Consider the following 14,290-nt stretch of genomic DNA (forward strand, 5'->3'; position numbering starts at 1 on the left):
AACCCATTCCCCAAACCACCGGGAATCCCATGCCTTGTAGAAAGTGTGAACTCACCTTGGTTTGCTCGGTATGACTAGTTACTTGTTCCATAATAATCAACCAAATCCTAATGTAGTTACCAACGACAAATCAGTTTCGTATACACATGAATTACGTATCCCACATTCACATTACACAGTCATTGTTCATGTAGCACACTCATGCAATTCAAGTCATAACAGTTAACCCATTATCATCGAGTAGTCACTTAGCACGTAACGGCTCACCAAGGCTTCGGGCTACTAATTAGAGTTGTACTAGTTTACAAATTCAATTTATAAACATTCGGCCCAGATTCAGTTTATAAACATAACTCAATGTTAATACTAGCTTACAAATTAGACTTGTAACAACCCACATTATACTTACAAAACCCAAATGTGTGATTGGGTCAGTTGTGGGTTTCATTCAGCTACAGCCCATCAACAGGGTGCGCGGCCCAATGATTATACAAGGCCCGATACATGTGTTGTGCCGCCCAGTTGGGTACCGGCCCCATGTTAACCCTCGGCCCAAACCGTAGCACCATCATGTCCATATTTCTTTTGAATTGCCGCAAGCAACAAGCATTAACCAAAACAATGTTCTGTTCAGATTAATCAGTTCGAGAGTTTTCAACACGGAATATTGGTTCATCAATTATTCACATAATATCAATATTAGTAACACTCACTAAGATCACCACAAATAACACATTCATTACCAGAACTATATCAACTAACATGCTGGTTTCAAATGAGTCCTAATTATAGTACAATCCTTGTTTTTCCGATTCACCCACACACAATTACATTCGCACATGATATTCATCATGAGATGTCCACGAACAGGTCTTTGATCACTAATTACATCCTAATCCATCCCAACAGTTTGACTATGATAAGTGGTCCAGCAAGGTTTCCACTAACATGCCAACTACAAATCACATAACAAATTCTATGTATAAACATATCACCCATCATCATCCAATCCTTACTAGAATTTATTAACCAAACCCTAGTGTTCATGCACATGTTCAAGGCCCCATCAGATTAAGACTCACATGTATACATCATCGACCATCAACCAATTATAACCATGCAACAAAACGATTAACCAGACCCCTAACATCAAGAAATACATGTTCAATCATGAGTTCGTACATCCGTTATCATCACATACACTCTCTAATCCGATCTCATCATGTTTATGTTATCAAAAATTACCAGATTCCGATCATAATAAAAAGATCATCATCCTACGGTCTTATCATCATACAACTCAGATCATCTAATATCATTCATGCGGCTTAACTTCATTCAATATGATGTCTATCCAAACAACATAATTTAAACAACAAGTAACACACACCATAACAGAACACAACCACTTATACCAAAGAGAATTTAATCAAAAACCATGGTAACTACACTAACCGAGATATGGTGTGCGAGATAGAGCGTGTGAGTCAAGAGGAGTGGAGCTTTGGATGTCGTCAGAATTACCATCGATCATCAAGGAATAAGAGAGGAAGATAGGGTTTTGTTATAACTTTCCAACCACAGGATACCATACGTGCGTTACATGTATACGCAAGACTTCAAGGGTTGGGCTTCAATCGGTTGGGCTTGATGGTGTGTGTGTGTGTGGGCCGAGATCTAGGACACATACAAGTTAGGAAGTAAGTGTGCGGTCAGGATTAGAAGTGTGCGATCCAAATATAAACAAACCGGCCTATTAAGCATGTTGCGGCCCGACTACAAGAATGGGCCGAATCTTGTGTGCAGCGGCCCTATTACAAGAGTGGCTTCTATAATTGGTTTGACCCCTAAGCTGACCTAACCACACGCTCAGGCATATCCACAAACGTTTTCATTCGACAATTTTTATCAAAACAAAACATTTAATATAAGGTTAATATGGCAGAAACGTGAAATGAGCGGATTATCAAAAGTTCGAACCACAAGACTAAACGACACTGATCTTGAAAGTTCGGGTTGTCACAATATCAGTGTCATCAGTCTCTTTATCTTGAATATTTGTCCATCTCATTCAGCAAAAGATTATAGAGATACCTAACTCAGAGAAGAATCCATTCAGTGAAACTTCATTCTGATCAATACTCAATATAGCAGAATCGAGGTTCTGCATCTGTGGCTTTTTAAGTATTATTTTTGGCGTTTTTAAAGTGAATGGTTTCTTAGAAATATGGCGTTTGTTTCTGGTTTTGTGATAAGTTGTTTGTGCAGAGAAGTCTCTCTTTATAGGATGTTTTTGGCGCGTAGTTTAGGCGGGATTTTATTTATAATAAATGATATTAATAAAGGAGCCGTCTTTTCAGTTTACTGTGTATTTTTACTGTTTTTTGTTCAGCTTTTTATGAGTTTTTAGGGTCATAGACTTTCCATCTCCCAAGTTTGGCGTTTTTGCATGGGTTTAAGTAGTTTTTTGCGTTTTTTTTTCCAGTTTTTGCTTTTATTAATTAATACTTCTCCAAATTACTTTCATTATAGTTTGGGAGTTTTTGGCGTTTTTACTCCATTTATGGCGTTTCATTTGCATTATGACTGTTTGGCGTTTTATTAAGATAATGTATTTTTTTTATTCCAAGTTGAAAAATACATAGCAAACAACAGAAAAAGAAAATTAAAAAAATAAAAATAAAAACAATTCATCTTCCAAATCTTCACTGTCATCAGTCTCTTTATTCTTTGAATCATGTTCGCTGGTGGTTTGGCTTAGCCATCCTTGTGTTTTTGTGGCCGTTTGGAAAGACAAAATGACATGAGTTTTTTTTTTTTTTTTTTGAATATGTATCTTCAAACAACTCATTAGTGTCATTCGTCTTTTCATGCCATTAAAATATTCATCAAGAACAAAACACAGAAAATGACATAAGTCTGACCCCAGCATCTTTTTGTTTATGATTTGTCCATCTCATGCAGCAAAATGTTATTTGAGTCACAGCACCTCATGGAAGAATGCATTATCCGAAACTTTGGCGTAGAACAATATTTGAATATACAAGAAACGATATTTGGCATTTTTGGCGTTTTACTGAGGAAATAGTGTATCTGAAAGAACCGTCGATTTTTTTGGAATTTTTGATGTTTGAGTGTTTTGGCGTTTTCTAATATGAATGGTATATAGTAGAAAATATGACGTTTTTTGAGTAGTTGTGTTTAAAGTTTTGGTTATTTTGGCATTTGTAAGTTGAATGGTATATAGTAGAAAATATGGCTTCTGGGGGGTGTATTTTTATGTCTGGGATGTTTTTGTTTATATAGCAATGTGATTTGGTCCGTAATGGCGTTTTATTCATCAGTATGACGTTTTGATATAGAGGTGTAAAGACGCTTTTACCCTTAATGAGGCGCGTCCACATAATAAAATTGATGTTATTTACGAAAACGCCACCGCGCCAATCTAGTCCATAGATTGTTTTAATCTGACGATCCATAAGCGTTCTCACCGTTCTCACACTTTCTACCGTTTTCTCCAAATCCCGACCCATAATTTATAACCACTACCTCAATGTTTATCTTTTAAAATACATATTTTGAGGACTGTATATATTAACAAATTAAGTTATATATTTTATTCTGTACGATTTTATTCAACCGTGCAATGTAAATGTTTTTTGAAAACATAAATTTTATATTGCCAATTATACCACATTACAATAATCAACCTCTTTAATACACAGGATTGTAACACAGTTATATCTAATGTTTCAGATTCGTTAAAACGAGCTGTACGAGACCGTAAACACTAGTACCAATCGTACAATTAGAAGGAAAATTAGAAGGAATTTCCCAGATGGAGAGAGGAGAGAAACGTCGCCATGGAGGAACGCAAGGGAGAGGGAGTCTGGAAGATTGGGCGAACATCAGAAGGTTGTCAACAACTTATTACATTACCAACTTCCCCGAAGGTTAGGTGGCCAAGAATCTGTGGATGGTTTTCAAGGACATGGGAGATATTGCAGATGTTTTCATTCCAAGGAAGAGGAATAGTCAAGGAAAATGCTTTGGTTTTGCTCGGTTCTGGAACGTTAAAGAACCGGTAGAACTGGAAAAGAATCTTAAGGGTATCATGCTTAAGGGTTTGCAGCTCGAAGCAAATATATCCAGGTATGAGGAGAAGCCTAGGCGTCAGGAATCGGTTCCAAAGTTGCATGAGAAGAGGGAAGGGAAGCAGATCTGCAATCAGAAGACTATTTTTGGAACCGTTTCATATGCTAGCGTTACAAAAGGTCAAGAGAAGATGGTCTCAGCTTTAGACAAAGAGAACATGGTGACTTCTTCTTCAGTTCCTCACTTCACTATTCTGGAGCAGGTGGTTCCAGAATGCCCGAGTTGGCTGAAACATTCCTTAGTGGCAGAGGTGAAGGATGTGGAGGTTCTCTCTGACCTCTTAACTCTTATGAAATTGGATGGGATCTTTGAGTGTAAAACTAGATATCTTGGGGGTTTAAATGTTCTGCTTCAATTCAAGAGTATGGAGGAAGGGGAGAACTTTCTTCTTGGTTATGTAGATAGCTGGTCGAAATGGCTAGCCTGGGTCAGATGGTGGGACGACACGTTCGTTCAATCTCATCGGATTGCCTGGGTTAAAATCTTTGGGGTTCCGGTTCAGTGCCGATGTCCTGCTGTTTATTCGGTCATTTGTGAGAAGTTAGGGCGAGCTTTATGGCCTTATGACTGCTCTGAGGAAGACGTAAACATCTCGCATGCACGGGCGTGTGTCCTAGTTAGCCAATTTGAATCCATAGACCTGAAGTTCGACATCACTTGTGGTAAATATAACTTCAAGGTTTGGATTGTGGAAGAGCAGGAGGAGTGGAGACCGGTGTTCAATGATGAGAAGTTAGTTTCAGAATCGGACGGGGACCTGTTGAGCGAGGAGTTGTTGGGAGGTTCAGATGATGAACTGTTTGGGGATGATGTTGGTAGGGTGCCGGATTCTTTTTTGGGTGAAGATGCCGATGATTTTCCGGCGAATCAGTCGGAAGGTGAAGGAGAAGATCAGCAGTCAGGTAGTGCACGGGGTTCGAGGTTGATTGGACCAGATGTCGAGATGCAGGAAGACGTGAACTCTTCCACTTCATCTCCAGCCATTATGTTGTCGCCTAGGGGTTCGGAAAAAGGTGTTTTCTGTTCCAATGAAAAGGTGGGGCATGAGGGGGGTTTATTTTTTTCGATAAATAAGGAGAGTGGGAGTGGGCCCAGTTCTGGTGGGCTTCAGTCTGATAGTGAGGTGCCTCAATTAGTTAACTGCAAAGAGCCCAATTTTTTGGATGCTGGCCTATTGGGTGGGTCTTTAGGCCCAAAAGATAAACGCAAAGTTATTGACCTGAACACTTTGCCTTCATCTTCCTTTTCTCTGGAAGATAATGGGAGCTCCAAAGCAAAAAGAACTGTAAGTGAAGGTTTCTCCAGGTTCACTTCCATGAGGGGAAGAGATATTATGAGAGGAGCACTCCAAAGGAAGGCGAGATCCCTAACCAGAGATGATCGCCCTCCTAGGCAGCAAGGCTCTTCGAGGGGAAGAGGGGATCCTGCGATTGTCGGTGATTGCCAGTCTTTTGATTCGGTGAGGGCAGAGACTGTCAAAACAGCGAAGGTAGGGGCTTTGGTGGGTCTTGAGATGGAAGGCACTTTGGAGGATTTGAGGTCGGTCATTTTGGGAGATGGAGTTAAGAGGTTAGTCAGATGAACTTTATGACGCTTAATTGTCGGGGAATTGGTGCGAGGGGGGTGGATAAGATTGATTGGATTCGTAATCTCAGGAGAACTTATAACCTCAGCTTATTTTGTGGGCAAGAGTCTCAGCTTACGAACACGGAGGATATTCCTTTTAGGCGTTTATGGGGTAATGAGTCTTTTGATTCGGTGGCAGTAGGCGCGATTGGGAGGTCTGGGGGAATTTTTTGCATCTGGGATCCCGCGATCTTTGTTAAATCTGGCATTGTGTTGCACTCCAACTTTATAGTTCTCACGGGAAAGTGGAAGGGTTGCGAGGAGGTTTTGAACTTTGTTAATGTTTATGCTAGCACTTGCGCCAGGGAAAGGAGAGCGTTATGGGCAGAATTGCTAGGTGTGCTTGCTGGTCTGAGAGGTCTATGCATCGTTCTTGGGGACTTCAATGAGATTAGGCGCAAAGAAGATCGTTTTCCGGTTTCAGGGGTCGACGCTTACATGGCAGATTTTAATGGTTTTATTTCAGCAGCGGGGCTGCTGGAATACAATCTAGGAGGTAGAAAATTCACGTGGATGAGCGATGATGGAAGAAGGCTTAGCAAGATAGACCGGATTTTAGTTTGCAAAGATTTTTTGAATGCCTGGCCGTTTGCTAAAGTTACAGCGCTACCGAGGAATCTTTCAGATCACTGCCCGTTAGTGTTTGAAGGAAAAGAGCACAGGTTTGGTCCCTTACCGTTTAAATTCTTCAACTCTTGGCTCTTATGTGACAATCTCAGTCAGGTGGTCATCTCGTCTTGGTCGAGTCCAGTTCGACCCGGGCCGCTCGAGTTGGTTATTATGCGAAAATTAAAAAGGCTGAAAGAGGACATAAAGAGGTGGAGGCGTTCATGTGTGTCTTTAGAAGTGGCCGAAAAGTCCAGGATTGAAAAGTCCAGGATTGAAAAATCCATTATCGGTCTCGAGCTCAAAGCCGAAAGTGGGCAGCTAACTGATTCGGAAAGATTAGAACGCATCAGTGGTAAAAAGAGACTCTTGGAGATTTATTCGGTTAATCGGCTTGACCTTGTACAAAAGTCGAGGGTGAAATGGGTCGTTGAAGGAGATGAAAATAGCAAATTTTTTCACGGTATGATGAAAAGCAACGAGGCAAGGTCAAGAATTAATGGTCTCTCAATCAATGGTTTGTGGGAAACGGATCCAGATAGAATTAAATTGGAAATTTTCAATTTTTTCGCTGTCAAATTCAAAGAATCTGATGTCGAGAGACCGACGGTTGTGGACCTGGAGCTGAATACTTTGTCTACTGAAGATAGTTTGGCTTTGGAGTGTGACTTCTCTCCTGAGGAGGTTAAAAGTGCCGTCTGGGCCTGTGGTAACGACAAGTCGCCAGGACCCGACGGCTTCACTTTCAAGTTTCTTAAATCTTTTTGGGAGATTCTAAAGTATGAATTTTTGGCTTTTATGAAAGAATTTGAGGAAAAAGGGTTCCTTTCTAACGGATGCAACTCTTCGTTTATCTCGTTAATCCCGAAAGGGAAGGACCCTATTTCCTTAAAAGATTACCGCCCGATTAATCTCATCGGTTGTCTTTCCAAAGTGGTTTCGAAGATTCTTGCTTTGAGGATCAAAAAGGTGGTGGGTAAAATCATTGGTCCGGAACAATCGGCTTACATCGAAGGGAGGAATATCTTAGATGGGCATTTGGTGATCAATGAGACTATAGCTTGGGCCAAATCTAAAAATTTGAAATGCATGCTCTTCAAAGTTGATTTTGATAAGGCTTTCGACTCGGTTAATTGGAAGTATCTTGATTCGGTAATGGGTCTTATGGGTTTCGGTAGCAAGTGGAGGATGTGGGTGTCGAGCATGTTATCATCTGGGAAAGCTTCGGTGCTCGTGAATGGGTCTCCCACCAAGGAGTTCAAGTTTGAGCGCGGAGTGAAGCAAGGAGATCCTCTATCGCCATATCTTTTTCTTATTGCTATTGAAGGCCTCAATGGAATGATTAAAAAGGCGATTAGCAACAATGTGTTCAAAGGGGTGGCCCTTCCTAACCAAGGTCCGATCGTTTCGCATGTGTTATACGCCGATGACGCTTTGTATATTGGTGATTGGGAAGCGGGCAATGTGCTAAATCTAGCTAGAATTTTAAGGTGTTTTCACCTCGCGTCTGGCTTAAAAGTTAACTTCCACAAAAGCAAGGTTTCTGGGGTGGGGGTGGGGCCTTTGGAAGTCAAATTCATGGCAAACATCCTAAATTGTGACACGACGTCTCTGCCTTTCAGCTTTCTTGGGTTGCCAATTGTTGCCAACATGGGAAAATCGGTGAGTTGGAGCCCAGTTGTGGAGAGACTCAAAAGTAGGCTTAATGCTTGGAAAGCTTCTTGTCTTTCTTTTGGCGGTAGGCTCACTCTTGTTAAGGCGGTTCTCGGCGCCTTGCCGTTATATTTTCTCTCCATGTTTCGTGCCCCGAAGAAAGTGATTCTTAATTTAGAGAAAATTAGAAGGAATTTCCTTTGGGGTGGTCTCGAAGACACTCACAAAATCAATTGGGTCGCGTGGAGGAAAGTTGTTATGCCCAAAAAGTATGGCGGGTTGGGGGTGGGTTGTCTTAGAATTCAGAATTTGGCGCTCATTGCGAAGTGGTTGTGGAGATGGAGGATGGAGCCGAAGGCCCTTTGGGTTAAATGCATTAAGGCTATTCATCGCTTGGATAACTCCGCGGACGAGGTTAAAGCTAATCGGGTAGGTATTGGGCCGTGGGCGCATTTCTTAAAGGCTGAAAGGGATTTATCGGGTGTTAGGGTTTATATTAGGGAGTTTCTGGTGAGATCTGTAGGGGTAGGTGATAAGACTAGGTTCTGGAGAGACGCGTGGTTCGGCAAGACTCCTTTGTGCTCCTTATTTCCGGATCTTTACGCCTTGGAAATGAATAAGTCTTGCCTTATTAACGAAAGGGTGATCTACGATACTTCAGGTTCTATCCAGGTCATGTGGAATTGGAAGAGAAAGAAGCTTTCAGACAAAGAGAAGGATGAGGTGGCCGATCTTCTTTTGATGGTAAATTCTTTTGTTTTCAGTACCGGTGAGGACTCTTGGAGGTGGGTCGGTAACGGGGATAACTCATTTTCTGTCAAGTCATTAAGGAGCATCATTGAAAAGAAGCTTTGTGGGTCATCTACTAAGGTATGTCACTGGCTTAATTGGGTTCCAGTGAAAGTTAATTGCTTCGTTTGGAGGGCATTTCAAAACAGGATTCCTGTGGCGAATAATCTTATCGTGAGAGGGGTCCCTCTCGTCTCCGGAGATTGCGCTCACTGTCACAATGTGGTGGAGACGGTTGACCACTTGTTTCTTGGATGTGAAAAGGCGAAGCAGGTCTGGAGAAGAATCTCGGTTTGGTCGAAATGGGATTTCACGGGTTTGGATAATATGGAGCAGCTCAGGTCTCTTTTGGAAGAGGCGGACTCGGCTCTGCAGCATAAGCTTCTGTTGAGTATCGCCTACTCGGTTTTATGGGGCTTGTGGAAAGCGAGAAACGAAATTCTTTTTAGGGGGATAAATCGGACAGGGGAAGCCATCATGGAAGAGGTTGTGTCGACTCTTTTCAATTGGATTAAACTTAGGTCCAAGAACCTGGCTGGTGGATGGGAGGAATGGATTTCTAATCCTTTTTCCACTTTATTGTAATGTAATGTAATTTTGCTGCTTGGGTGTTTTTGTTTCTCTTTTTTTTTTTTTTTTTTGCTTTTGGCCAGCTTTGGTTTTTCTGTTTTCTGTCTCTTTGTTGCCAGCTATCGCTGGTTGTTTTCCCCTTTTTCTTTATGAATGCTGCTGTTCCAAAAAAATCTAATGTTTCAGAATGTAAGCTTACATTACTAACGAGTACTACAGGGCGATCGGTGGTTGTATATGGTTTCTCCTTATGCTGGTTTTGGCCCGGGAAGGCAGCTGCGGACTCTTGAATTTTTGAAGATTGGGGCGGTGTGGGTTTAGATCCGGCAACTTTTCATTTTTTACTTTTCAGTTGCTTGTTCCAATTTTCTATTTTCACTTTCACATATCGTAATTTCGTCCTAAGTTGGTCATGTACAACAAAGAAAATATATTAGTACCTAGCGTCGCATTATTTTATTAAGTCTGTTTACCAAGTCCCGATCAATACTCATCAAAACATTTTATATTTCTCTTCCGTGCTAGTTAAGTTTATAAACCGCGTCCTCAAGTCAAGTCTTTAGACTAATCAACCCTTGAATTCGTAGAAATTTCCTCTACACAAGATTATTTCAAAGGTGGAATATTACTACTATATTAGTACCTGACAGCCGAGGGCATATGATAAACCCTATAAAGCCTCTGTGATTAGCCAACTTGAATCATCAAAACATGGATACTGAACTGACCAAACAATGGAGCTCCGACTTGAAACCCCAACCTGGGTTAGGGATCTTTGGACTTCTTAGGGAGTCATTCAAAACCCTAAAAAGAAACAGGAAGCTGATGCTTCCTCTTCTACTTCATGTGTTTCTCTTTTTCTCACTCTTAGAGTTTGCTCAGATTTACTTACTCGAGCCGGTGGGAAAAGATTTAGCATCACAACTGGCTGAACATCCGAAACTGTTTGAGGATTTTGGCAACAATATGCATCGAACTGATTATCGCGGTGCACTCAACGATATCCGTGAGATTCTGTTGGTGAAGCTCTTTATCTTCATCTTTTCTTCGATAATCTCTCTAGTTTTCTTTGTTGCCACGGTTTCTTCTTCGTATGAAGCCTACACTGCAAAAGCCCAAGACTTAACAGAAATGATCATGAAAATAAAAAAATCTTGGAAAAAACCAATTGGCATTAGTTTTTACATGATTTTATTCACTATGGGCTTTATATTTGGGTGTTTCTTTTATATTGGTATGGTCTCTATCTTGGCTGGTAATTCATGGGCATCATATATGTTCTACGGAGTTGTTTTCTTGTCGATCGTTGTTTTATGGATTTACGGTAGCGCACTTTGGATGATGAGTCTTGTAGTTTCGGTTTTAGAAGACGCTGGCGGTCTTGACGCGATTTTTAAAGCTAGAGAACTGATGAAAGGTGAGAATGTTAAAGCTTCACTGCTTATGGTTCTTTATGGTGTTGCTTCTAGTGTTGTTTATTGGGTGACACATGCCATTATAAGCCAGACTCCAGAAAAATGGTCAGAAATGGTGATCTCAGTCGTTTTGACTACCGGGCTGATATGTGCCTTAAAACTCTTTATGTTTGTGGTGTTTACAATATTCTACCATGAGCAGAAAGAGGTTTGTGATGAGAAAGCAGCTAAAAGCCTTTATCTACCTATTGCTGGTGATGAAGTTTAGGGTTGTATTGAATCTTTCTTGCAAAATAAATGTGCTCGTTTATGTATGTAAGTATGTGGTTGTGGTATTTTCTATGTATTCCTGTATAATTATTTGTATTTTAATGATAACAGACTATGCACTTTCATAAGTCCATTCAAAAACGTTTTTTTTTCTATGTTTTAATAGTGATACAAAGTTCTTCTAAATACAACAAAACTGACGGAATTAACTAGAATTTAAGAGGGTTTTAACTTTGTGGGGGAAAAGATTATTTAATAAACTAGATAAGTAATTGTATTTATAGTAAATACTAAAACAAGAATTATAATAATCTAAATAAAATATAAATTTGAGTAAAATAATAAAATTAAACTATTTAGACCGGAGGGTGTATAGGGCGCCACCCCTGCCACCTCACCTTCGATAGCGCCGGAGGGGCACCACCGTCCATACCCAGCCAATTAAAAGGGGGCGCCATGGTGCCTTCGCCACCGTGATAACAAGGAAGAAGGGTGTGCGCAGGTGGGGTCTACATCATTGCATCTAATAAAATCTTTTTTTTTAATTTTGTTTAATATGGCGCTTTATCACACACCCTACAAGTTAAGGGAAGACGTAATAAAGCCTCCCATATGACGTGAATCTAACGTGATGCTGGCGTGGCGTGAGAGACTTTATCCCACACCCTCCAGCCTTAAAGGTTGAACAACTGAGAGTCAAGTCAACACCCTCGTTACCTTTGCTCCAACATAAGCGTGCAAGTGCGGTTAGATGATTATTTATCTTTTTTATATAACAAGAATTGAAGACCCGCGCGCTGCGACGGGACCGTTAAATCGAAAAAATAGGCGTAAAAATGTTGAACCATTCATACGCGTTGTAACAATTAATTCGCAACTTTTAGACCGACACAAAAATAAAATTTAAAAAATAAACCGAAAAGACTGTACTATTAAACCCAAAATAAATAAGATTAATGCTAAAAGTGATTTCTATTATTTCATAAAGTTTATCTATATAGTATCATTTTTGTTTCATAAGCTTATAAAAGATACGGTATATATTTATATATGATTATATAGTAAGCTGATTATTTATATAGTATTAATTATTTTATAAGTTAATTTTTTTTCTTGATTTAATGATGTGTCAATAAACTAACAAACTAATGTTTGAACAATACTATACTTTTATACACAGGGGTCCATTAAACATTGAGAATACTTTTAAGAGTGTGCCTATTGGCACACTAAAGTGCCTATTGGCACACCAAACCCTAGCAAAATTTAGGGTTTATCTACGCTGCGTATTGGTCAATACGCAGCGTATTGGGTTAACCCTATACGCTGCGTATTGACCAATACGCAGCGTAGATAAACCCTAGATCTCAGTGCCTGATAACCAATCATTGCACAGAAAACAAGGTTTGTCTATGACGTGTATTGATCAATACGCATCCTATTGTCTTTTACACAAAAGGTCCCTCTTTTTTGATATATTTACAATTTGGTCCCTGATCTTTCCAGTTAACAATACACTGCGTATTGGTCAATACGCAGCGTATATAAAACATCTGGAAAAATGGGGTCATTTGGGTGGGTTTGAAGTATCAAAAGTTTACCAGTTTTATATACGCTGAGTATTGACCAATACGCAGCGTATTAGTTAACTGGTGTACAAAATTAGTCCCTCAGTTTCAGTTTTTACAAAAATAGTCCCTGACAGGGACCATTTGTGCCAATCTATGAAACATCAGGGACCTATATATATTTTCGACGCTCGTTAGGGACCTACGCGCCTTACGGTTCGACTTCGACTAAATAATAAAAAAATATATATTTTAACGACGAACTTACTTTCGACGCTCGTTAGGACCGTATGCGCCTTAACGGGCATTTAAATGGCTGCAAACGCAGCCGCAAACGGCAGCGATTTCGCTGCCGTTTGCGGCTGCGTTTGCAGTCGTAAACGGGCGTTTAAACGGCTGCAAACGCAGCCGCAAACGGCTGCGTTTTCGCTGCCGTCTGCGGCGGCATTTGCAGCCGTAACCGGGCGTTTAAACGGCTGCAAACGCAGCCCCAAACGGCTGCGAAATCGCTGCCCTTTGGGGCTGTGTTTGCAGCCGTTTAAACGCCGGTTTACGGCTGCAAACGCAGCCCCAAACGGCTGACGGTTTAGACGTCGTTCAAACGCCGGTTACGGTTCGACTTCGACTAAAAAATTAAAAAAAAAATATGTTTAAAAAAAATTCTGTTGAAAAAGAAATTTGGTTTAAATGGTCCTTGGAGTTTCAAAAATTGACAAAAATGGTCCCTTTTTGATATATTTACACGTTGGTCCCTAAAGTTAAAATTTTTTACAAAAATGGTCCCTGATGTTTCAAAAATTGACACAAATGGTCCCTAACGAGCGTCGAAACTAAGTTCGTCGTTAAAATATAAAACGACGAACTTAGTTTCGACGCTCGTTAGAGACCTACGCGCCTTACGGTTCGACTTCGACTAAATAATAAAAAAATATATATTTTAACGACGAACTTAGTTTCGACGCTCGAACGGACCTACGCGCTTTACGAGCGTCAAAACTAAGATCGTCGTTAAATTATACTTTTTTATTATTTAGTCGAAGTCGATCCGTAAGGCGCGTAGGTCCCTAACGAGCGTCGAAACTAAGTTCGTCGTTAAAATATAAAACGACGAACTTAGTTTCGACGTTCGTTAGGGACCTACGCGCCTTACGGTTCGACTTCGACTAAATAATAAAAAAAATATATATTTTAACGACGAACTTAGTTTCGACGCTCGTTAGGACCGTACGCGCCTTACGAGCGTCAAAACTAAGATCGTCGTCGTTAAATTATATTTTTTTTATTATTTAGTCGAAGTCGAACCGTAAGTCGCGTAGGTCCCTAACGGGCGTTTAAACGGCTGCAAACGAAGCCGCAAACGGCAGCGATTTCGCTGCCGTTTGCGGCTGCGTTTGCAGTCGTAAACGGGCGTTTAAACGGCTGCAAACGCAGCCCCAAACGGCTGCGTTTTCGCTTCCGTTTGCGGCAGCATTTGCAGCCGTAACCGGGCGTTTAAACGGCTGCAAACGCAGCCCCAAACGGCTGCGAAATCGCTGCCCTTTGGGGCTGTGTTTGCAGCCGTTTAAACGCCGGTTTACGGCTGCAAACGCAGCCCCAAACGGCTGACGGTTTAGACGTCGTTCAATTTTTTTTACAAAA

The 14,290-nt window shown here is 40.7% G+C and overlaps 1 protein-coding gene across 1 annotated transcript; it reads left to right on the forward strand.

Moving 5' to 3' along the window:
• The first annotated feature begins 10,110 nt into the window (after positions 1-10,110).
• On the forward strand, positions 10,111-11,082 carry LOC110944335. The gene has a single exon (XM_022185995.1). The coding sequence runs from the start codon at positions 10,111-10,113 to the stop codon at positions 11,080-11,082; it is 972 nt and encodes a 323-aa protein (XP_022041687.1).
• Positions 11,083-14,290: the final 3,208 nt, after the last annotated feature.

Source organism: Helianthus annuus, chromosome 6 (genome assembly GCF_002127325.2).
Source record: "Helianthus annuus cultivar XRQ/B chromosome 6, HanXRQr2.0-SUNRISE, whole genome shotgun sequence".
Taxonomy (NCBI): Eukaryota; Viridiplantae; Streptophyta; class Magnoliopsida; order Asterales; family Asteraceae; genus Helianthus; species Helianthus annuus.